This window comes from Accipiter gentilis, chromosome 6 (assembly GCF_929443795.1).
Source record: "Accipiter gentilis chromosome 6, bAccGen1.1, whole genome shotgun sequence".
In the NCBI taxonomy this organism is placed as follows: Eukaryota; Metazoa; Chordata; class Aves; order Accipitriformes; family Accipitridae; genus Astur; species Astur gentilis.
In genome coordinates, this window is record NC_064885.1 from 42,582,903 (window position 1) to 42,608,753 (window position 25,851).

The window sequence follows — 25,851 nt, forward strand, 5'->3', positions numbered from 1 at the left end:
AGGGTCAGGTAAGAGCATCCGTACCGTGGCTGTTAGAAGACATGGCATACAGAGGTTCATGGCCGAGCTCAGGGAAGCTGCAGTGTGCACCTATAGTCTCAAATATACCAAAAAAAATAATCCCCCACTACTAGGATTGCAGCAGGAACAGTCTCCAGCAGAGACTCCCAAGAGCAGTTCTGCAGCAGAGAAAGGGCCTGGCCATCACCATAGTCAAGTCCCACCCTCATCCATTCATTTCTAGCAAACTTTTTTTTTTTTGGTAAATGCATGTTTTCCTTCTGGAAACGGAGGGGCATACTTTCCTTCTGGAAACAGAGGGGCATACTTGCTCCCATTGTGTTGCTAGTGGTGTCACATATAAGAATGTTTCAAAGCAGCCCAAAATAAGTAACGGACAAGTCATTTTGTGGTGTAGAATAAGCCAAACAATAACCATAAATAATAAATAACTTTATTAAAGAATTACAGTTTCAGATGCTTCTACATAGAACAGTTTCTTTTGCATTACATTTTAGAACATTGTTTTGCATAACAAAGTAGTCTGTAGTGAATATTAGCCTCTTTCCACTATAATTTTAAAACCATAGTATGTAGTTGTTTCATTGATTACACGTACATATCATGGTTTTTTATCTCAGTAAAGCATAGACAAAAATCTCAGTCGTCAGGTGACTACTATTTTCTGTTAAATAGCAGTGTTTCTCAAATCAAGGATTTCTGAAGTTAAACAGCAGGAAAGTTTTTTGTGTTCTGTTACTGGGAGGTTTAAGTGCCATACCTGGAAAATGCCTCCACAGCCTTACATTCTCAATGACATTTATTGCAAAATGGATGTTGCCTTCAGGGTACAGAAGATCAGGCCCTAGAGTTGTACTCTTACTTTTTAAGGAGAGCAAAAGCATCCTTTAGACTCGGGGTTCTGGTAGACATCCTCTGGCAGGCTTGACTGATATCACGCTGTTTCAGCCTGTCCTTCTGTCGGAGGTTGCTAGCCCTGTATCAGGGGTGGCAGAAGGGACGCGTGCACACGTCTGCTCTAGAACACACCCTGCCTATTAAAGTAAACCATCTCTTACCTTGGCTGCTCGTAGAATGGTTCAATAGCACAAACTTATTGCCACTAGTATTTGCTCCAGTAATAGAAAGAGACCACTGCATTAAACAAGCAAAGAAACAATTGTCTTTTCCCTTGTCAGAGTTCAACAGAAGTACTTTTGATTACTTTTGCACATTAATAAACATAGAATTAAATAATCTGAGGCATCTGCAGAAATAAGTGATTTAAAGGCCATTGCCTTTTTAGCCAAACAAGTATTAATCTTAACTTACCAAACCTATTTTCTTTTATAAATAGTGCCCTTTTTTTTTTTTTAAGGCTGCACTATTATGTTTTAGCCTCGAAATATATGCTATAGTGCTAATGCTAGTGTTATAGTCTACAGAAATCACTTACCCTACGACATGAGGATCAATTCTGCATAACAAAACAGCATACAAACTTAAGGCTTCTAAAACAAAGACCCTTCCTGTTCTCAGTCACACAATTGGCTTTTCTCTAGCACACCAGACTCTTTAACCAAACAACAACAACAAAAAGGGAGATCAAGTGTTGGATTTCAGATCATTCTACATCCACTAAAAACAGGACACAAAAGAATACAAACAAATCTCAGCTAAGGGGGGGAATGGTTTCCTGTATGCAGGGCTCTTCTAGCTTTTTAGAGCAGAAGAATGGTGTAATCATTTGTTATCCAGTTAAACTACTGCCTACTCAACCAATTTCTCCCACATATTTTTCTGATTAATAGTTACAGCTGAGTTTGAGGACACAGTGGTATTATTACAGAATAATTAAAAGGTACTACAGAGAATCTTCAAGAATGAAAAATAATGGGCCACCTCCAAAGGAAATATACAAAGGATCAAAAAATACAAAATTGACAGTCTAGGCACAGAAAATAAGAGATGCAAGCACAGCTTATGAACATAACAACAGTAATAAACTAAAATTTATTCGAAGTATCTGCCATTTTAGTATTTCCTCTCACTTTACGTCATGTTAAAGCAAGGTGAATCTCGGGATTGTGTAACAATTTACAGTATGATTTTAAAGCCAGATTATATATAATGGCTATTTAATTTCTATTAATTGCAGTAGCATCTAGAAAATTAATAATTATTTCAGCCACACAAAATAAAAAGATAATTTACTTTCTGCGCAAGTTACAGAGCGTGGAAAAAAGTAGTTGCATTACAAGGCTTAATAAAAAGTCTTGTAACTGAGACTGGTGCAGTTGTAGCAGAAAAATCTTGCAAATGAAAACTTTTTTAAATTTTTTTTAAACAGAATTAGTGATAATCCATTAAAGTGCTTTTAAGTGGAAAGTTGGAAAGTTGCTGGTTTTTTAACTTCCTGAAACTAGATGGTTTAACCAAGGGTGTGAAGTTTTAAAGAACATTCAGTTGTCAAGAGATGGGAGTAGCAAGCCACGCTAATACTTACTAAAACAAAGAACAGAAATTGGTCGTATATACGTGTATACTTATAACATAAGCAATGCAGCACCATTATGTTCTCTGAAGAAACTCCATTCAAACGGAGAATGGAAGCAATTTATTTTTTGCTGCTTTTGATGGGGACATGTGTTCCTTTCACATTGAGATTCTCCAAAGAAACTCTGGGCTCCCTGGAACCTGCAAGCGCAAGTGGTTTCTCTCTGAAACAAAGAACAACAAAAATCACAACCACCATACAATATGGGGGTGGGGGAATATACATTTTGTTAATTGCTTATGTGGAGGTATAGTTATTTTAGTTGTAAGACAGATGAGACTCTCCCTCCAAAACTACTTCCACTGTTACCACCATAGAGTTGGACTGTTTCCTTATCTTGCACACCGATGAGGAGAAAGAGACAGTTTAGTTTGAAAACTGAAATTGAAGGTGAAGTAGCCTCTGTAATAAACCTCTAGAACTGAAGAAGTGCTGGAGGGAAAGTGCACTGTGTAGTTTACAGAAGAGTATTTCCCTTCTGTAGCATTCTCTACCAAACATGCCACTGATAAAGGTGTCACAACTTCCACTGAAACGATGTCAACAGGAGAGAAAAAACCTGAAGCTTAGCAGATGGCAGTCTGTGCAGGGGAGCTCCTGCGTTTACAGATAAACTGCTCATTCCTACACAGACTTCCTGATTTTAAGATTAGAAGAGGTCTCATTTGAAATCTAACCCTGAAAAGAGGGGTGTGTCTGTCTCCAACTATATGGAAGGTGCCTTTCCCTTTACCCAAGAGAACAGATCAACCTACTCTTCATTAAGGTACAATCCTTAATACAACTAACCCAGTTTAATGACTGTGGGAGCAGCGACAACATTTGTACATAGTTGAGCTAAAAGCACTGGCCTATTTCTCTAGAAAAAACACCATTTTAGCCTATTAATTAATTAAGTAATTTTCAAAGTAAAAACCCTAAATTTTGAAGAAATTTAGTCTAACAAAAATACTGCCTTACACTGTAGCATCATGAGGGAAGGAGGAATAAAACACGCAATTTCTCCTCAGATTGCCAGTAAGCATTGTTTGTTCAGAATGAATTTTCATTCTGCTGCTAGTATTTCTTTATTCTGGTAGGAAACTATTTTTACCTCCTTACTTCCTTGGGTATGTGATGCATACTTCTGTATTTTGGAGCTTCTAAAGTGAATCTAGTTCTAGATGGCTTGAACTTCATAATCTCTTTCTGCCACTCTTCATCAAAGGTCTGGGCCTCAGCTGAAAAACAGTTGAAGTTTACTTTTTAATAAATGCAAACAAGATAGGAAAAAACATGTAAAAAAATCGGGTTTTTTTGAACAGTATTTTTTAAACTTGTGGTCCATGATTCTCCACATGGCCTGCAAACTATTTCTGTAGTATTTTTACAGGGGCTCTGTAAGAGACAACTAAAAGCATAGTGCCAGTAGGCTTATGTTTGGAAAATAAAAATAAAAAACCCTGAAAGTCACTGTGTTGTAAAAGTATATGCAGGTTTTAACCACAGATCTCTTACATATGTATTTTATATATTGGCCACAAACAAACACACAGCAAATAGTAAAATTCTGTTAAAAGTTCGTTTGAAACCATAAAGTATAATTAAAAGTATTTTCAAATATGAGCAGCTATTGTACAAGCAAACAGTACCAACTGCATTATAACACAACATTTTCACATCTAACTGGTTACTTTAACTTAGGTTGTCCAAATTTGTATCAACTAAGGAAACTTGATTTGTAGACTTTCAGACTGTCTGAAAAATAGTCCCTTTTAAGATGTCTCAAGCTGGTACTTCAAAATTGTTATGTCAAACAACAGTGTAAAGCCCATTAGAAAACTGCACAAAAAGACATACTTTCATCCAGGTTGATGAATTCTTGGTTCATTTCTTCATCACCAGTCTTGCTGTTCTTTGACTTTTTAATGACATGGGCACGATCATGAATATGATGACCAATAGCCATTTTTTCCAGTCCACTTTCAGAATCCTTAAGTGCTTTTCTTGTCTCCTTAACCTATATAAAAAAGGGAAGTAAATGTCCCTCCAACCAAAAAAAAAAAGAAGTTAAGAAAAGTTAAAATAAAAAAAAATAAAATCCGATTTTCTTCCCCAAAGGTTTTGTATCTTTCTTTTGAAAAAGTTAAGTTTTACAGGCTTTTCTAGTTGTCTCATTTACCGTGTTGGCTGAAAATACACCAACAAAGCACAGACCAAGTCTATTTTCTTTCTGCCAACAGACAGGAGGGTTAAACAAGAACACCTAAAGCAACGTACATACTGGATATTAATTGTTGGGGAAAAAAAAGCCTAGTCTAAATATACTACATGCATACAAGTCTTCAGCATTCTCCTTGACAACAGAATGAGTAACAGCCGATGCCAATATTCTCAGCATGAAGGGACAACTAATTACTAGGTTGTCATGTTGACTAGCTTGAAACCCAGGCAACCACTTAACACTGTGTTCATAGGTATATTATTAGAACCTTTTTGATAACTGAGTGTCTGCTTGAGCTTGAACATATCCCACAGCCAATCATGCTCAACGGCCTTTACTGCTCGCATATAGTCTTTCATGAACCTCGCTTCAGGGTTCAAATTCAAATTCAAATTTCTTAGCAGAATTAGATGCAACAGCTGCAAGGAAGTCAATGAAAGGGCATCTTCATCTGAAGCGTTACGTAAGCATTTACAAGTGCATGAGTAAAGGGGATGATTTGAAGCCATGTTCTGCATAAATAGACTGCCTCTTGCTATCTTATATTTTAGACAGAATTTTAAATGTACAAGAAGAGGATTAATTATAGCAAAGAGAAAGACATTGGAAACTGTCTTGAAGCATCAGCTGTTCTGGCACTCCATTTTTCCAGTCTTTGATAGGCATACAATTTATTTAGATGTATACTTAGAAGCATACAAATTAGAAGGAAGAAAACAGCACTTTAGCTTAAGAAGCCTTTAATATAGAGCAATATTTAAACAGGCATATATTTTTCTAAATTATAAGCGTAACTGCCTCCAGTAAAAAGAACCTGAAGGAAGCTGTGGTTTGGTATAGATGAACATAAAATTCCAATAATTACATACCACCTTTTTGCTGCATCTCAGGACTACTTACACCTCCTGGAGCTGTGCGCGTCTGAGCTGAAGCTTGGAAAACTTTTGGTGGTTCATCCCCTATTTTGGAGTATGTCATCACAGAGGAGGAGCTGAATGTGTGTGCATCTGGATGGATGGACAGGTCATCCTACAAGCAATGTGGACTTCTTTATTAATAAAAGTTCAAACTTGCAGATAAAAGGTACTACTTATATTCTGAGACTATCTTATTATGAAAAAGAACACCCCTCTGACAAATTAGCCCTCAGTCCTGGCACCATAGATATGGCCAGTTTGGAAGAGACCTTGGCATTTGATATGCCCTCACTCTTGTCCTAGCCTTGTCCGGCCACAGGTCTCCCTCCCCATGCCAGGAAACACAATAACAAGTAAAAAGCATGGGCAGCAGTTTTTTGCCCTGGCATAGTTTAGTAATGAAGATGAACCTGTAACATCAGTCTTGCCACATACAGTATATAATAAGGTGTGTAAAGAGTTCAGGTGAAATAGGACTTGAGCAACAGTGGTTACAAGCCATTTTACAAGGCCAGTAAAACACAGTACATACATATACTCAGCAACACTTAATAGACACTAACATTATCTTCAAAGGCTGTGAAGAAAGAAGAAAGAAGCAGCACTGAAAATAAAACCAGAGGGAAGTTATATGGAGGGTGGCATTTAGGTGTTTGTGGGTTTGTTGTTTTTAAGTGTACAGTAACACTTTAAACTGCTCCTCCACTTACGGTGCCACCAGAGACCAGATAACTTGCAGCAGTTCGAACCCCCAGAGAATCAAGCATATGTTCAAAGTACTGTTGTTTGCAAATAATCAGTGACAGCATAGAGAATTACGACCACAATATAGTCAGGGGGGTGGCGGGGGGATAAATTCTTAGTATCTGCTTGAGACTAGTAACCTGTTTCTTGGCAGGACTTTCTGAGTAATATTTTAAACAACTGTCATTCTCCAATATAATTAATTTTAGAACAAATTTTTAAAAACTTACAAATTTTCTTTGCATTTCCAGCATACTGTTTCTCATATTTGACATCATCCTGTCCATTGCAAAAAAAGGTTCCCCAAAATCTGCATCCTGCTAAAAGAAAATACATTAAAACACAGTCTTCTGACTCTTCAAGTTCTGAAGCTGTTCTTTTACATGCATTTTCTAATGCAAATCAGACCATCAAAAAGGTTTCCACAGACTGCAATTCATAGACATAGACAAGCCAAAAATGCATCTTTTCAAATGAAAAATTGAAAGCTATCACAGGGAGCTTGATTATTAAGTTGGAGATACTGGAAAGACAGAATTGAAAGATCTGACACTCAAATGTCAAAATAAGCTCACACTGTGGCCAATTTACAAGAACTATTTTCATATACCATCTAACCTAACTAGCTTCTGCTGTAAAAAGTACTAGATGACCCTCCATGCCTCATAATCTATTGAAGATCAAATTATCTCTATTATGCAAATCCTTTAATGCATATGGAATCACACTGAAAATGCATCCCAGCAGACATAGCTGTTCCTTTGCAAAAGTAGCGTACATTATTTGTAAAAGGGCAGCATGGAAAAATCAGAGAACTGTAACTTGGTATTTTAATGGCAGCTTAATTACTTGATGCTATAGATGTATTCAACAAAACATTCATTTGTTATTTTTACATGAAAGCAGAAGATCCAGTGTTGCACAGAGGATAGATACTAAGACAGGTTTATATACACAGAATTTTATAATAGGATCTGTAGCTGATGGCATATACTGACCATACTGAGGAAAGCTACCTTTGGAAGAAAACAAAACAAAAAAAATAGAGAGACAGGGAGACAGAAAGTAGGGAAAGGGTGAGCTCTCCTAAATGACCATCTGGGAAGACAGCAAAGCTCTCCCAAATGAGCATCCTCCTCTGGGCTCCTCTCCAGTGCAGCAGGTGGTGATGATAAAGATGATTTTCACCATGTCTTTCCTCTCCTACTAGGAGCTTTTCTTCAGGACCCATTCAAACTCCCTACCAGGCTGCCTGGTTTCCGACACAAGCAGCTCTGGTTGGAGTAAGCTAGTTAAGAGCAAACACCACATGCTGGTGGTTGGTGAGCTTCTAGACACACGCATGCCTAGCAGCTTCCCAGGAAAGCTACTATGCCACCACCACGCTCTGGTCCACAGGTACGAGGCTGTGAGAATAGCGGGGAAAAATGCTCCCAGGGTCTCTGTGAAACCCAGCAGTTTTGGCAAGAGGCAGGCTGCTGGGTTGCACATAGCAGCCCTTTGCACTACTAAGCATCCTGGTGTTTCATAGCACCTAATTAGAATAGCGAACATCCCATGTTCCTCCAACTACTGGGAACATCAGAATTGGCTATGTATTTAAAAGTTTAAAAATAAAATCTGCAGTTCAAGCACAAAACTAAGTAAAATTCAAATATAGAAAATCTTCAGTTTTTTTCTTGAGTAGCAAGAAATGTGAATCCCTAAGGGCTATCACAACCTATGGACTATAATTATAGACAATTTAGGGTATCACATAATTGCAAGTGTCAGTAACTCCAAAAAACTGCTTCCTACAGGTAGAAATCTAGACATTGACCAATGACATTACATAGTCATCAGCTGTACCTATGGAATTACATGCCATAGATTGTGGCAGGGGAGTAAACCATAGCCTGCGCAGTTAATAGCAAAAGACCTTTGATTAGCTAATACACTTTTTGCATACAGCAAGTTGCCAATTTGTGCCTCTGGAAGAGATAATTAAACAAGTTATACTTTTAGATCTGAAAATTCAAAGACCCATGCTTATTTTTATCTGTTCTGCAAGTGAGAGCTACTCTCTAAGCTACTGGTTTTCAATCTGAGGACTCCTTAAAGCCTTCCAAAGGCAGCAAAAAGCTCCATGAGGGTCATAACAATAAACTTCTTTTTCCTTAGGTACTTTTAACAGATCTTTTACAAGATATTCCAGACCCCCAAAAAACTGAAGCTGAAAACCACTGGAAGCCCAGTTCCAGTGAAAATTCTGTCTCCAGAAGCTGGCTTATTTTAGCTGTGACCAGTGTTACAGGTCTTACGGGTATCACAGACACAGACACACACAGACACACACACTCCAAGCCGCTAGTGTCCATCTACAGGCAGCACTCAGTTTGGAGTCTCTCTCCATGGATTATTTAATTCGTATCCATCAGAGATCAAGCACCAAGGGATACATCGCCACGTAGAAAAGCCAGCTGCTTAGTAACTTTTCCAATCTTGATAACAGTGTATTTAGTCTACCCCAGCATCTTCATTTAATAAGGGGGGGGGGGGGGGGGGGGGGGAATCTTTCTTGAATTACATTGTTCTGTCTATCTAAACACCAATGAAAGCAGTTTGCAAGCACACTGAGACTAGCCTTTGTCCATGCTTTAGTTATGCAGACAGTATGCACATACTAGGAAGAGCTACAAGGATTATTGCTCCTGGGATACTAACCACTCTACCAAAGCCTGCAAAGGGCATGAGAGAGCAGCTTGTTGCCTGGAAGAAAAAGGACCAGCATCTTTTAGTTATTATACCTGTTACCAGACACAGCAGAAGTAACTTTCATATACAGCACTTTCATACACAGCAGGTGATATTAAACATCTCCGATCAAATAAAAACAGTCACTCAAGAGGACTTTGGTAATTTATAGTGTGCTACAACAATATAATACAAAGTAGTCTCTGGGTATATTGAAGTAATATATTTATACTAATGATATTGGAAAGCAATAGCTGTCACCACATTTAATAAGCCATGTTCATATGTATGTACTAGAAGCTCTTAAAGCTAGAAGTTGAGAAATATTTGTATACCATAGCAACCTTAGTACCAAAATTATTTAAAACATGGCACAGTGCTTCGGAGATCACCAACTTCTCTGAAAACACTTCATTCTACTCATGCAACAGAACCCCATCACTGAAAGTTGATTAAAATCAACAAATCAATAATCCCTTTAATGTAAATTTATGTAATTAAATTACAGAAGGCTGTCATACAATTTTAGAGCTTAAAAAAAATTAAGTGATGCAGCTGACTTGTAGTACATAGAGTGCTTGTGAACAAGAGATTAATGTAAATATAAAAGATATTTCTCTAAAATATCCATACATCCCTTGCGATAAACGAAATGAAGTCTAACTTGTCAGCAGTTTCAAAGGTCACTGCAAAGAAGTTCTAGGTAAATCTATCATCATATACAGAACCAACCGAAGACAAATCCCCCATGAGCAAATTATATTCTTCTGCAGTTGTATAAATAGATGTAGCTATAAACACTGGCAAGTACAGTTCCTGTTTGACCAACTGATATTGAATATCCCTATATGAGAGGGCAATGAGATGCTGGAAAACACATTGATGTTTCCAGGAAACTAAGATTGGAGAGTTATATAGAAGCCTACCTAAAGAGAGGCTGGTTAGATGGAAGCACCAAGCACTTTACAATAACTAAGTACAAAGAGAAGGAATTATTTGATTCTTGAATACTTTTATGAACTCTTTCAAACTGCAGTTCTGTCTGATATGTAGTGACAGAAAAGAATAATACTTTTTTTTATATATATATATATATATAAAGTACAAAAGGATATCCTTGGAAATAAAGTTGCTAGTCATAATGTTTATAAACTCTTTGTTTTACAATAGATATCAATAGATATCCTTGGAAATAAAGTTGCTAGTCATAAAGTTTATAAACTCTTTGTTTTACAATAGATACTAAAAGCTAGTATGTAGGACAATCAGATATCCAAACAAAACTGAATGACAGTATCTCATGTTTTACCCCTTTCCTCCTGCTCATATAATTTCCTCCTCCTCCCCTCCCTCCAAGAGGCTAAAAACTGACACTGCAAACCTGCTTGAGAAAGGAAAAGCATTTTCAAATGTGAATGCTATATTGACATACATTAAGTTGTTACAACAAATTCTGTTCCTTGTAAAACAGTTTTAGGCATGCTACAGTTTACTTAAACATAGAATTACAGTATCAGTAAGAAGTATGGGTAATTTTAACAAAGTGTATTTTACAGGGTAGTAAAGAAATCCATCTTTTCCTACATAAAAATCTAATTATTTTAAGCGTTTGAATCATTTCTGGAGGGAAACCAGTAAAAGCAGTTTGAGATTATTACAAGGCTCAAGTAATCAGTGCTGAGTCTTTGACATCTGACAACTCTTAGGTGAAACATGAGCAACATCAAAAGACACTGGAAAGATTTTAGCAGGTGTGGAATTCTTTTGTGCTTATCAAAATAACACAGCGCTCTTGTACCTTTAACTTCTTTCTGTAACCACAGATAAAGGTTTTCTATGCCTCACATTTATTCCTCACTGCCAAGAACAAGGGACGCAACTCCTAAGGTATTAGGGTAAGGTTTGACATATTCTTTTTCTAAAGGAAAAAGAAGTCTGATCTGGTTTTAGGCACCTACTGAACCAAGGCCTAAGAATCTGCTTCAGTAGAGGAAAGATCATGCCCTAATTAGATTCAGCAGCATCTATATTTGAAACTAACTGGCAATGTATGAGCACAGAGGAAAGAATCTGACAGTTACCCTTTTGACTTGTAGGTGATAGTCTGTGTTTCAGCTATGTTTATTAAGCTCTAAATATCTAGGTTTAAACAACCACCACCAAATCTGGCTGAGTTCCACAAGCCCTTGTACTCTGTCTTATCTTCCAACTGTTTTTTAAAATCAAATGTGATTCATCAAAGTAAGAGATCATTAAGCTGCAAAATATTTTGCCTGGTGGAGCAAAAGGAACCAACTTCAAACATATATCCTTTCTACACACAGTAATTAGATAAGGTTTAGCTACAGAAGCATAAGTTGTTAATTGTTCTGCATGCCCAGAGAATTGAACAGATACTTTATGTGAAGCATAGATCATGGCCAACTTCTCAGTTTCAGGTGGTAATTTACAGAAATTCTAGGTTTCATATCAATTTCCCTGATCTTTAATTCTCCCAGTCTTATATTTAGAGGAAACATTAAGAATCAGACCAAATACAGAATGTGAAGCCTTTATTCACAGCTGCAAAGTTGAAACAGGGATTAAAAAAATCTGTGTAGATACTATTTAGGTGGCTGAAACACAGTTTTGTGTTAAATCAAACTAACATAAATAACTAGACTCAAGATACTAAAGTGCAGAGTGAAGGCATAAATATTTCAAAGTACCTTTTTAAGTAAAGTTAGCATAAAAAGGAAGTAGTAAGTGTTCAGAGAAGGCTCTGTCACTGGACACTTTTAATGCTTTTCTGCAATAGAAATATGTAATACATAATATTTATTAAGCCAAATATTTGATAAATGTTTAGTTTATTTCATTAAGTATTGTATATTCAATGTTCAGTAACACACAGACTTGTTATTAGTCCTAAGAGAAGTTTGTTAGTGCTAGGTAATAGGCCATTAAGGAACCAAGAGAGGTAGTATTCACATTTTACTCAGCGATGAAACAATCTGACCAAGGCTGCAATAGCTGAGCAAGGCCTCCATTTCCACTGGACCAAATTTAACAGAAATGGAAATGTGAAGCCAACTATATTACCAGTAAATGTAAATTCCATGTAGCAACCCTTAGAGATTAAGAAAATACTTACTCTGTGATTTCCTCTTAGAGCAACCTGAGAGTCCTGGCGTGCTCTTCGATCTACTGTTCTCTCCCCACCATCTGTTATACTGAGAAATGGATCTCGTCCAAAAGGATCAGAAAAGCTTCTCATCATCTGCCGCATATATTCATGGTGTGCAGCAAAAGGATCGCTGAAAAAGAGGTATTTTGCATAGAAAGTCATTGGGTTTTATTCCAAGCTATGTAAAATGGCTCTAAAATTTTTAAAACTCAATTTTTTAAATCGTTCCATATGGTTCCTTATTCAAATTCTTTATTTTAATAGGACCCAACTGGGCAATCTCCTGTTCCTTACAAACTCTCACTTCTTTCACTTTTCTTTCCATCTCTCAAGTTGGTTGGGTGTTTTAGTTCTTTCTCAGCTCTCCTATGCTCTTGGGTGTCCGTATCGCTTTTTCTCTTTCCTCATCTTTTCAAAAAAATATTCCATCTTCTGCAGCCATCTTTCACTCCAGCCTATGTTTACTATCTGCCAGGAACTATAAAATTAACCTATATTTTATTTATCACTACTTCTACCTCCAACCCCTGATATTAAAATATTTATTTATTTATTTATTTTCTCTCCTTTTTTCACTTTCATCTGCCAAAGCTTAGCATGGTACTACTCACTGAACTCATCATGTCCCACTAGATTCCCCCCCCCACATCCCTCAAATTTACTTTGTTGGCCACTCCCATTCTACTTTTCATCCTCCTTGACCCACATGCTCTAAAAACATATACTATCATCTAAATTCAAGCCAGCTCCATCTCCTTTAGTCATCCACTATTCCATCTTTGCCTTCCCTTTCCTCCCCTTCCACAAATTGTGTTCTCGCATCCCTTTTCTCTGCTTAGGAAGAAAGATTCTTACTGCTTTTGTGCTTTCCTGTTAGTTTTCTCCCTTTTCTCCCCTCTTTCTAAACACTCAGCCTCTGTTTCCAAACCATACAGAATCCCACCAATAACCCCAAAGCTTGACTTGCAAGTAAAACATTGCTCAAGTTGCTCTCCATTACTACTTACTTAATTCTTTGCATTCTCTAATTTGGACAAGAACTGAATATTTCTGAGGCCAAAAGAAGAGCAAAGTACGATTTTGTCAGAAGCACAATATATGATCAGTACTGTTGCCTGTGGTCCAAGGCTACAAGTTATTACTTCATACAAAAAACATGCTTCATTTCTACCCTTCATCTCCTGTCTAATTTTCCCCTTTGCCATTCCGCTGAAAGCCACTTTATTAACATTAACAGTCATTTCCCAGGTATGTTTACTTCAATTTAATAGCACCTTGTCTTCCTTCCTATCAATTTCCTGGCACTCCCCAGACACATCACACCCTCATTCTCTCCAGGACACCGCAGCCCTTCCCATGACATCTCATGCGTCCATGAAGAAAAGCTTCAGGTTGTTCCTCTGACTTCTTCCATACCCAATCACCTCTTGAAAGTTTCCTGAACAGCTTTTCTATTCTCCCCACCCCTTATCTCCAGTCCCATGAAAACTTGTTTCCACACCATGTGGCCACTTTGATCTCTTCGCTTTGTACTCTCTTGTGCCACAGTTGCATTTAATTTTTTTTTTTTCCTTTTAAGTGATGAAGAAATAAGCTTACAAACATAACACTGGATTAATTTTCAAACAAGACTTTTTAACACAACAATATCCCTTTAAGCTTTGCACAGACTTAACTCACTCCAGTGCAAAGAGACCTTTATAGTTTAGAAGTAGTTTTACCACTGTCATTAAGCAGACCCTAATCTACCCCACTCACATGACTGCTAGCTTTAACTTCAGTCCTAATGCGATAAGCAGCTCGCACACAGCTAGTGTCCCCTCACTTCTCACAGGATGAAGAACAGATGGAAAAAGTCACTGCACAAGCCAAGATGAGGGAAGCACACAAGCACTACCCCCATATATGCATACTTCCATCAAATCTATTTTGACACCACAAACTTCAGATAGGTTTGGTTATCAAAACACAAATATGAATTGTATTCCATCAGTAACTTATACATAACAAAATGTCTCCCTGGTCCCTTCCAGTTCAAAAGTAGAACACTCATAAAATAAGTTATCTACAACACATCTTAAGCGAAACAAGATTCCATAGATTTCATGTAGCTAAGAAAAATGGGTTGAATTTAGCGCGCATAACATGCTGTAATGTGTCTCACCTGACATAAAATAATGCTTCATACCTTGTGAAAGTGTTCTTTTTGCCTTATTTCAGGTTTTTTGGCAACTTCTCTTGGCCATTCACCCTCCACTACATCCATCTGATACACTCATACCTGCATCTAAAACTGTGGGGTTTTGTTGTTGTTTTTTAAGAAAATGAGAGTTCTACAAAACAGTTTAGAAATACAGCTTCTCACTATCAGAGAAAGGGAAGCAAGATATATACTGTGGAGTGACAGATTTAGGAACAAAAGTGAAGTCTCCGAATTCCCTAGGGACATTTTAGGGAGCCATTCATAAAAAGATCTAGTGTTGTCAAGCCTCAATATACAATTTCAGTATACTCTGAGTAGGGCAAAAACAATGGAAAGTCAACAGAGAATCTGTCTGAAGACAAGGCTTCCAAGGAATTAAATCTACCTCGATGGCTCCGATGACTGAAACTCAAACCATAACTACAGAAGGAGTATGTCACCCTTACAAAACATACATACATATATATATATATATATATATAAACCAAGTCAAAGTCTCTCCAGTAGAGGATGCAAGATCTTAACTTCTTTGCTCAAATCACAGATTTTATAGGATGGCAACAGGTGTAGAACACTCTAATTACCATTGATCACATCTGACTTAAAATCTGACCTTTCTCAGGGAGGAAAAAAGATACTTTTGATGAGACAGACATGATTTTTGCACACTTTGCACTATTATTGCATAAAAGCAATAAGGAAAAAGAAAGGGGGCTCTATAAGGGTTCTGCACACAGAATTTGTGCCCTTCACGTGTTAAGCACCGTTATCTTCAAGATTACGTCCTGAATGGAGACAGACAATTTATACACTTGCCCATCCACTATTCTGCAGTAACAAAATTTTGCTTAGTAAGTAGCTAATTTGATCTTCATCTGACATTCAGGTGTTTGCAGGGATCAATAAAGGGAACAAAAATGTTCAGCCTCTGAGACTGTTAGAGTCTTAAACAAGTATGTCTACTGTAGGGAGAAAGAGACATTAAAAAGGCTGATGCTGCTAACACATATGCAAGCAAAGATTTTCACTAAGATGCATCTCACTTGGTAAGTTCTTGTATGATTCAGGCTTAAGCTCCAAAGTTTAAGGCTCAGTGTTCCAGCTGAAACCTTTCACAGTGTTATAGTAAAAGTACAATGTTACTTCTTATTTCAGTGTACATTTTTGGTCAGTTGAAAATCAGTGTCCTAGAACAATACATTCAGTTTGTTATTTTTGAAAACTGTATGATAGACACTTTTTTTTAATTCAGAAGTTATGTAAGCCTGAAGTTGCAGAATCACACTGGCAATAACACCTGGAACAATAAAACAAAAGCTGTGTACTGGTGAATTAAAAACAGAGGCCAACTGCACTTGGCAGAGGAGATGCAGCTTCTGCACCTGTCCAGGCTATTAGGGATGAAACTCAGCTGGGCCTGGGCAGCACTTTGGCTGGCTGACTGACTGGTGCTTCCCCAGGACAGCTGCTCACAGATGGGAGATATTTCTTGTAACCCAGGCACTATTTCCAGTTCAGCAGTCAAAAATCTCTCCTTGCGAGGCAACAGAAGCCTATTATTACACTATTTTGGAAGCTAATCTTATCTGAAGTAATAAGCTCATTTCCTTAACTATATGCAAAAGAGATTTACAAGGACAGTGCCAAGAAAATGAATCTCAATATCAGTCTCCCTCTCATCTGTTTCACACACACTCCCTTTCTCTATCTTCTGCAATCTTTTTCCCCCCCTACCATTTTAAACTGCATCAGTGGCTACAATAAAAATGGATAAATATAAAATGAGTAAATAAGAGGAAAGCAACTGGCATTTCAAAAGCACACTACAAATTACTACGAGAAAGACTTAATTTCCATTATTATTTTAATTTCATGCAGAGGATTTGCATAGCGAAGTTTTCTGCACAGTGTATCCTGCAAATAACTGATCAGTTGTTACAATAGTGCGCACATTCCTAGAAACCAAGTGTACTAATCCATCTTGCACAGCTCTAGAAACTGTCCAAGTGCTAGGAACGTGCTTTTGCAGCTAAGCAGTAGATTCTCCTTTAAGAGGTACAAACGCAACCTCAGCTAGAATGTCCTGTAACTAGGAGATACAGTCAACAAACCCACATCACAAGGCCTCATCCACCCACCAGCATTATCCCTTATCTTTGCTTGTAATGAAGCTCCACATAGCAGGTACCGTGTCTTTAGAAAAAGTAAGATCATTCAGACTCCTCCGAGTTCTCTGATCCCATTCTTACCCGCTACAGATTACAGTTTCTGACAAAAGACATGAATTGGGGCCAGACTAGATATTTCAGCAGTTTTGGCTGTCCCAGCACTCTAGGAGAGCACTTGGACGACACACTACTTACTTTTAGGTTCCGAGGGCAAAAAAAGATTCCCACAGGAAATAAACCGATTTCAGAGTTCAGTACATAGACATGATCTACCCCAGGCACTATCATTGTGCTTGTGGTATAGAAAACAAAAAAACCACGTTTGCTGAGTTAAAGCATCAGCATCCACTCTGGAAATCAGTACAAGGAGACAGAGAGTTTGCCTTTCCTGATCTCACACACAGGTTTACAAAGTTTTAATGCAGGAATACCTGGTGTTGCCTTTAGCACATGCATCAACAACAGGAGCTCGGAAACGGTCTACAGCAAAAAAACACCAAATAAGCCCAGAAAAGCTAAAACATCCAGCACCTGCCCACTTTTTAAGAACCTGAAGAAAAAACAAAATCAAGAAACTCAAACCAATGGAGGTGAAGATTTCTTCTGAGTCAATGTCGCTATGAAATGATGATTAAGTTCTTCCCTGCGCTATGAGACAGTAAAAATTACAAGCATTGCTGAAGAGGGGAGTAAGAGACAAGACTCTGGTATATAAAAAAAGATCACTGGCATCAATTTAACCCCCTGCGTAGTTTTAGAGGACGCTGCGGACGGTCGTTGTGTTTCAGGTAACGAGAAGAGCCCGGCTGTGAACCACCCCGGCCGTTAACCCCGCACAGACACGGGTCCTCCAGGGCGAAGAGTACCTCGAAGCGCTTCTTCAGGCGGCCGCCTCAGACCCCGACCCGCCACCTCAGACCCGTCACCTCAGACCCCGACCCGCCACCTCAGACCCGCCACCTCAGACCCCGACCCGCCACCTCAGACCCGTCACCTCAGACCCCGACCCGCCACCTCCCCCCCAGCGCTGAGGCCCCAGGGGCCGCCTCCCACCGGCCTGACCCGGCACCCCGGGGCACGGGGGGGGGGGCCCCGGCCGGACCCCTCACCGGAAGAAGGGATCCTCCTCGAAGCATCGCCCCAAACCCCCGAACATGGCCGCGGCTCCCCGGCGCTGTGAGCGCCCCACCAGCCCCGCCGGCCCCTCACGGCGGCGGCCGCTCCCCCACGTGACACCTCCCAGCGCCTCCACTGGTCGCCCGCGGCCGTGACGAAGGCGGCGGGGCGGGGCTCGGGCGGGCGCCGCCGTTGCCCTGGCAACCGGCGGCGCCCGCCGAGCGGCCCCGCTCCAGAAGGTTCGGGCCGGGTCCCGGCGCGGTTCCCCGCGGGGAGCAGCCCCACGCGTGGGGCCCCACGCCGCTCCTCCCCACGCCTCTCTTTCGGGCTGCCTCTCCCGAAAGCCCTGTTTTTGCCCGGCGAGGCCCCCGATCCGGCCCGGCCCGGCTTCGGGGAGGGGTGTGCAGGCCCCGGCGGGGAGCAGGCCCGGCCTTCACCTCAGCTCCCGTCAGGCGTTTGCGGGTCGGTGCTCAGGCCGCTTGCCCTGCGGTTGGCAATTTTAAAAATAATTGTGGGTTTTTTCCGGTAGGTGGCAGTAAAATAAAGCGACCGGGGTGTGCGAGGCGGGCCGAGTCCCCTTTGCAGGCGGCTGGGAAGCAGGAGCTTGCCTGAGCGGTGGCACCTCAGTGGAAAGCATCTACGGCCTGTGCTAAAAGCAGCCATAGATAGCTCTTCCAGCAAAATATAGCAATGAGGGGAAAACTGAGGAAGGGGTGGAGGAAGAGTATTCGGCCGCAGTTGCTGCTCGGACTGCGGGTGGCTATCGCAGCCGTCTGTGGATGAGGATCCTTTCGCTCCACACCCGCTAAGCACTCAGAAGGCATATTCGATTTCTGAGGCTTTACGGTAGTTACCTTCTGGCCAGCAGTTCATTCTGTATTGCTTAACTGTACCGGCTTTGGGAGCAAGAATGGTTAGGATTACTGGTTAAACGGAAAGGGAAAAAGAGCCCTTTGTCTTCTTGGCAGGAAGAAGCAGTCCCGTGGCCGGCTGTAAAGGAGAAACCCCTCAGCGAGCCCTGTCGCTGGGCATGGTCGTGAAAGGAAGATTTCAGTAAAAGAATGGAGCAAATACACGGGGAGAGCTATCTAGGTTTGCTGAAGAGCAGAGTGGTTGTGAACATGCAGAGGTGCGTATAAGAACTGTGGTTACATATAAACAGCCTTCTGAAGGAGGACAGTTTGAAAAAAGCAGAGGTATAGGAATCTCACCTTCATTCTTCATAAAATGGGAGAATTGTGGAGAAGAATGTTCATGCGTTTGGAAAAATTCTCCTGGTCTATACCTATACGGCAAAGTTTCTCACAGCTGTGAGCCTGGGGGTTGTTTCCTCTCTTGCATCTGCTGTCGAGAGGCAGGTGAAGGCTCTTCCCCCCTCTCCTCACATTTCTTTCAATATCCCAGCTTTTACGGGAAAGACAGAAAATGCGCCCCGGATAACCAGGTGGGATTAGAGAGCATCAGAGTATTTATGAAAGTAGATCCTTTGTTCCACTAAGATCCATCAAGCCACAGAAGCAGCTCTGCTGGTATTTGGCCCAAAGTGGAAAACCGCCATAAAAGATGAATGAACTGAGCCTGCAATATTTCTGAAAAATATCAGTAATCGGGTGAGCATTGATTTTGCTGTCTACTGATGTAGACTTCTCTTTAGATCCTAGCAAGTGGTGATATTGCAGCCTTAAGATGCACTCCAAGTTTGAGCGGTTGTTACAGTGAAAACGTTTATACTGACTGACTGGTGGGCAGGGAAGCATGACAGAAAAAGGGTTACCCATTGATTATCCAGGTGAAGTCTGTGAACTGTTTGTACATTTCTGATGAAAGATTAGCAAATAAAACAAATCAGGCAGTAGTCATGGAAGTGAACTCTGCCGCTCTGGGGCTTTTTATAACGAAATCTTGTGCCAGTTATGATGTTATCAAAGAACTTTTTTATTGCTCAGAGACAGAATTCAAGCTTTGTTTCAATCCACACACAAAAATATTACAAACGTTATAGTAATATCATCCTCTGCACTGTAGTTAGTCTTTCAATCCGCAGATTTTAAAGCTTGCTAAAACTCCTCTGAAGCTAGGGTGTATTCATACTAGAAACACAACAAGCAGTAGCTTTACCATAGTGATTAGGTCATATACAGTGCTCATTTATTAATCACTTGTCATTATATTTTGATTCATAGACAGGTGCCCTGGATCACTTTGGGTTTTGCTATTATAGCAGTTCATTAATATCCATGACATAGTGTGCTAAAATGTTCACTTACTACTTGCTACAAGCCAGCAAGGTGAATTTTCTTTAACATAATTAGCGCATCAAATACAAAATCCTGCAAATTCTTATCGTCCTGGAGCTTTATCTTCTCAAAATGTTTGTTTCGGTATGGTTAACTTGTTTGCAGCCTTCTACCAAAACCTAACTAGGTATTTTTTTACAGAATTTATTTACAGTTTCTGAACACAAATACAAACCAGACTACAAGTTCAGTTAGCACCGTGTAGCCTTTGTATGAATTCAGCCTTGTAAAAAGAAACCTCTTCTGTAAAACAATGAAACAGAAACATGGAGCTTTCCAACAGCTGTTCAGAGTACATCATATCATTGACAGTTTGCTATTTAATTTTATGTGGACTCCAACTCCAAATGATGAAATTTCTTTCCAAGTCAGAGGAGATCCAGAGCTGGATTACTGTGCAGATAACTAAGCAATATGAGTTCCAGTTACTGTTAATTTTTTGGCTGCTAGTGGGAAGATGGGCCCCGTTAGAAGTGAGCTCATTATGAGAGGCTCACTAACATGATAAAGTCAGTACTCTATTTGCACAGAGTGATATCTCTAATTGCTCAGGCCTTCTTATGGTTTGTGTCTGCTTGAGTTAGATTTCTTTTGTGTAGATAAAAAGACTTCTGTAAGAAATCACCTCGGTGCTACAGCACTGTCAGTCTGGAGGGCATCTCCAATGAGATTAATGATGTCTGCCTTAATATAAGAAAACTTTGCATAAATGAGATTATGGTTTCTGCTGAAACCTGCCAACTCTTATTCATTTGCAGTAAATATTATCTTTAATTAAAAGTTTTAAGGTATCTTGTTCCTGAACTAATGAGATCTACAGTGATTTCCCTTAGGAATTAATTTACCTTCTTAATTCTTATTCATTTTGGTGATATGACTATTTAAATCTGATTCAGACTTCAGAGCTTTGTTGAACATATTCATCTAGAACAAAAGGTCATTTTGCCATATTGACGTTTTGTTGGTATTTATAATCCTCTGTTCTCTCTTGATTCCAAAGATAGGTGTTTAGGTTCCTGCCCCAAACATTTTCTACTAACACTTCTGTTCAGCTTAACTCTTCATGCTGAGTGGCTCTTTTCCACAGCTATTCACTTTGGCTTATGTTTTCTGTTCCATCCAGAGTACAAATCAATTATAGTGGCGCTGAAAAAAGATCCTGATTGTGATCAACTTATTTAGAATAGCACAGCTATGTAAAATGTACTGAAATATGTGGAAAACATTTAGTGCAGTTTCTGAGAAATACAGGAATATTTTTGCCTTTATATCTGGGTAGTCATCAGCTATAGTTTCTCTACGGGGATTATTTTTAACCAATAGGGATGCTTAACACTTGGAGGTGAAAATTGCATTCCTGCATACATGTTTAAATAGGCAAAGTGCCAGCCAGCAACTGGTTTGTGAGAATGAGAGCCAGAACCCATTTTTAAGATTGTACAGCAAAGGACAATAGTGCTAGCTAGATTTTAAAATACGTAATTATATAACTAAATTACAAGGTTCCCTTGTTTTGAAAATAAATACATATCAAAATTAAAAAGTAACATTAAAAAGAAATACCCGGTTTGCATATACAAAGAAGACACCAAAGAAAAAGAAAGAATAAATGCTCCTTAGTTCATTATCAGGAGACTTTTCTGTTGAAATCTAATCTGGATCATGAGACATCCTCTCAGTCTCTTCATTGGTGCTCAAAGATGCCGGGTCTGACACTGATGAAACGTCAGATGGTTTAAAAGTGGGGTAATTGCTCTTATGAAGTAAATGGAACAAGACAGAAGTAAAACTATCTCTCGGTGTTGACCAGAGGTGTTTTTGTTCTTGTCTCTGGTGAAACATAGAATACCTCTTCAGAAGTATGTTGTCAGTGTTAAGCAGGTAAGTTGAACCATGTTTTATGTAAGATGCAAACTGAGGAAGATTAATTCCTGCTTTTTATAGGGAGAGAGTTCTGTCTTTTACTGTTATTCCAAGATTTTCCATTCTCCCACCCAAGAACGTGTGACGGAAAACATTTCTGTGTATGCTCTGAGACTCTCTTTGGACTCTGCAAAAGAGTTTCCTATAGTTAGGAAATATCCTTAAAATCTACTGTTCTGTCTTTGAAGTTGATAAAAAAATACCCAACCAGACCGTTATACATCGACTGCAGTAGAAACTCATGGCTGCAGGAGACTCCTAACCCTGTACTTGCACCACTGGCGGGTAAGAAACATGTTTTGTGGCATCAGCAGAGCGTGCGCTGGGACTAGCTATATATAGAATTGTCACCGACTTCTACAAGTTGTTGATAACCTTCCATTTATAACTTACTCGCAGACCAACTTCCTCCCATCACACACAAATTAGAGGATTATCAATAATGTATGAACTAATAAATAATGCTTGCGTGCCGTTGTCAGGGCAACAAATATCATTTAGACTGCAAGAGAGATCCTCATGTCGTGTCGAGTATATTTGAAGTCTTCCACATCTGTAAGGCTTTAGTGAAGTAAAAGAATGAGATTTTTTGTGTTTCTTTGAGGCAGCTGAAAGAACTGGTGAAGTATATTCTGTTAGATTCACAGAAACGTGAGCGATCTGCTCCCTTTAAAAAAAAAATCAATATTTTATTTAGTTTACTTATTTAATAGCTGTTTACAAAATACCAATTTAGGCAATGTAGGAATTGCCAGATTGGATTACCTTGTAAGTCTGCGTGGTGTCCAGTGTCTTATTTACGAGTTACCTGGGCTAGATGTTTTGTAAGAAACTACTGGGAAGTGCCTGACAGCGGTGTGTGACACAGCCTGCCCTTGGCCTGTCTCATCGTTGTAATACAAATGCATTTCCAAGACCTGCAGGATAAGCTTTTGTTTCTTTCTAAAAGTATTTGGATGTTACTTTTCGAATCATCTATACAAGCAATAATCCATTTGAGAGTTTCTAAGTTTTTGGCTTTAATTACTTCTTGTAGCAATGAATTATTGAGTTTAATTCTTCATCACATGAAACAGCACTTCTTTTAATCAGCCCTAATTTTGCAACCTTTCCCATTATCTTCTGTTCTTGTTTTTGTTTAGCAGAATGAAAACTGAGGCATATAAATATACATACTCTCATTCTTATAAAAACAACATACCAAAAAACAGTCAAGACCTGGCCCCAGTGGGAGCGTTTATAATTGATTCCAGGATTTGATCCAAAAATAATATTTGTTTAAATGGGCTACAGTGCCATCATGTACAGTAACTATTGATTTATAAAAACTTTGGCAGCGCACGTTAAAGTATTAGGGAGCAGAGAGAGTTTTGTTCCTGAGTTACTTCAGTAATTTGCAGCTATCTCATTTTGCCATTCCCAATGGCCAAACGACCAAAAAATACATGCTGAAGATGCTGAACTTGAACAGTCTTCCCTGAGATGATGTATTTATTTCTTAAATCCTAGCAACTTCTCTCTGTCACTTGAAGGGAGAGAAAAAAAATCATACTCTAGTGTCAACACCATGGCATCCAAGAGGTGGGGTTTTTTTTTCCTGATGATTGGGGCAAAGCCACTTGGCACTTGCTTTGATGCTTCCTTCAGCAATGCATCTGGCTACAGCACTACGTGCGGGACATGACTGACGCCTCTACAACAAACCAGTGCACCAAGAGAAGAGACCCTGTTCTATTGGGCTGCCCACTGGGGGCATTTCTCTTACAAACAGGGAGAGAGAGTAACAAACGGCTGGCACCAGGAATAAATGCAGCAAATGTATTCCCGGGGCAAAATCTTTATCAGGTTAATGGTGAAGATTGCCAAAATTGAGCTCAGAATTTGGCCATGGCCTCAAGCTGTACAGTCAGACAAAGAAAAATGCAAAATGTATAGCAACACACACCCAGGGCTATAAATCAGCTCGGCAGCAAGAGCTGCTTGATTTACCCAGCGCCTGCAAAAGCCAATTTCCATAGGAAACTAAAAAACAAGCTTTCCTGTTTCAAGTGGTTTGTACCAGGTGAAGCCAGATTTCTCCACTGTTTAAAATTTGTGACCACAGTTCGGACAGTACTGTGTTTGTTCAAGTAATTGAACTAATTCGAAAGGTCTTGCCTGCCTTAGGCTGTTTGTCTCTAAAACTAAAAACAAATCTTGCTCGTTGAGCAGACATTATTAAATCCATATTTAAATTAGTCCTGTAGAAAACAAGAATGTTAAATGCACAAGTCATCGCAACATCAAGTTTAGACAGCTCAGAGTGTGACTAGTTCTGCAGGTAAGGCAAGAATTAATTGTCAGTTTTAATTGTCAAGAAGAGTTTTCACTGTTCACCTAAAGAAAAAAAATCCCAGCTTTTATTACACAATTACTTTTTAATTACATTTGTTGCAACCCCTTACTTCCAAAAGCCTAGGAAAATGTTTAGCTCTGTTTACCTAACTATTGAGAACCAGCACAGTGTATTAAAACTAGGTCCTTCTCCTGAACTATTTTGCAAAAAACTAGTAACAGAGCAGTTGGGGGCTCTGATCAGTTCTGTGCCGTGCGTTTCCATGTACTGCCGAGCAATGTCAGAAGCAAGGTTGAAGGTAATTTGAGAGGACTCAGACAATCAGTGCTCAATCCCCAGTCAGTTCTGTAAGGATCAGCAGTTACTATTTACATTTAAAATGTATTGGCATAAATGAGGTATCTTTACTTCTTACAGTTAAGTTCTTTTACAGGAAGGCTTAAAAATGCAGTGCAATTTCCAGAGGCTTACGCGTATTTTTAGTGGAAGTGGCCTTTTGACAACGTTGTTACAAAGCTGATTACATTCCGTCTGTAACGTTGGCCCAGTGCAGAGTCTTTTGCAAAAGCGGTTTGTTATAAATTGTTCGTAAATGTCAGATAAAAGCATCATTCTACTGCAAGCAACTAGAGGTAGACGTGTAATAACATTTACATTAATATTTTATTTAAATATATATATTCAATTCACATAGTTGCCCAGCTCTGTAACTTGTATGAATACTGAAATAAGACGACAATAATTTATTAAAAAACCCCTCTGAAATTCACTGAAAAGGTACCCAAAAAAGCAGTTTGACATTTTTTACAAATGTTAGCGGTTTCCATTAATAATAGTTAATGAGATTTGTTTATGCCTTCTTTTCAGAACTGTAACATGGAAATCCAGCTGCTGCCTCCAGAGATGTGAAGACCTGCAGCGTCCAGAAGAAGGTGCCCATCCCTCCCGTCATGGCTGTGCTGGTGAGCGAGGGGCAGCACGCCCTTGGGCAGCCAATTTTGTTGAGGAGGGAAGGGGAGTCCACTTTTCCTTCCTATCAACTCACCTGGGGACTGCGCCACACAGACAGTAAATATTTGGATCTTACCTTTTCCAGCAGTATTTTTATTTGAAAAGATGTAGATTGTAAGGCAACAGGAAACTCTGAGACAAACTGCTCTGTCTTGTTGCCCTGAGTCCAGCTCTGGTTAGGAAGTAAAAAGGCAAATTCAGACTACATTCATCTCATTTCTATGGCCTTTCTAGACAGCCACTGATGTTCAGTGTGACAACTGCTCTGGGACGGCAGAGACATCTAGTGGGAATGAGATTTTTACCATGGCAGCTCAGCAGAGACGACACCTTTTAAACTACAGCCTTTTCAAAATAGTGCGTTCAAAAATGCTGCCCAAGGGCCAAAAGGCTTCTCATGTCATTACTATCCCTGCAACCATGCAGCCCCAGTCTATATCGTATTTCTGAAGAAGCAAAACAATAGCCAAGCAGCGAT

The 25,851-nt window shown here is 39.5% G+C and overlaps 1 protein-coding gene and 1 long non-coding RNA gene across 4 annotated transcripts; one reads left to right on the plus strand and one right to left on the minus strand.

Annotated features, from left to right (window-relative positions):
- Window positions 1-438: 438 nt before the first annotated feature.
- On the minus strand, window positions 439-17,905 carry MLF1 (myeloid leukemia factor 1). 3 transcript variants are annotated; one of them, XR_007506418.1, is made up of 8 exons: window positions 17,801-17,905; window positions 12,288-12,450; window positions 6,652-6,741; window positions 5,661-5,789; window positions 4,397-4,556; window positions 3,651-3,777; window positions 1,080-2,720; window positions 439-1,039 (listed from the first exon to the last, which is right to left on the minus strand). XR_007506418.1 is itself a non-coding variant. In XM_049803629.1 (7 exons), the coding sequence occupies exons 1-7, from the start codon at window positions 17,845-17,847 to the stop codon at window positions 2,618-2,620; spliced, it is 816 nt and encodes a 271-aa protein (XP_049659586.1). In that variant the 5' UTR covers window positions 17,848-17,905; the 3' UTR covers window positions 439-2,617. The 3 variants fall into 3 exon arrangements, 2 of the variants coding, with proteins under 2 accessions (XP_049659586.1, XP_049659585.1); XM_049803629.1 differs by having other exon boundaries at window positions 439-2,720; window positions 6,652-6,738; XM_049803628.1 differs by having other exon boundaries at window positions 439-2,720.
- Window positions 17,906-18,206: 301 nt separating this feature from the next.
- Window positions 18,207-25,378, plus strand: LOC126039551 (uncharacterized). Its single transcript, XR_007506346.1, has 3 exons — window positions 18,207-18,269; window positions 18,776-18,936; window positions 25,230-25,378. It is a non-coding gene; the product is annotated as an uncharacterized LOC126039551 (long non-coding RNA).
- Window positions 25,379-25,851: the final 473 nt, after the last annotated feature.

Coding starts and splice junctions, on each gene's coding strand:
- MLF1 (XM_049803628.1), bottom strand. CDS start 17,847: ATGTTCGGGGGTTTGGGGCGATGCTTCGAGGAGGATCCCTTCTTCCG. Junction 6,742..12,287: donor CTCTAAGAGGAAATCACAGA/GTAAGTATTTTC, acceptor ATTTTCTTTTAG/CAGGATGCAGATTTTGGGGA. Junction 3,778..4,396: donor ATTCATCAACCTGGATGAAA/GTATGTCTTTTT, acceptor ACTGTTTTTCAG/CTGAGGCCCAGACCTTTGAT.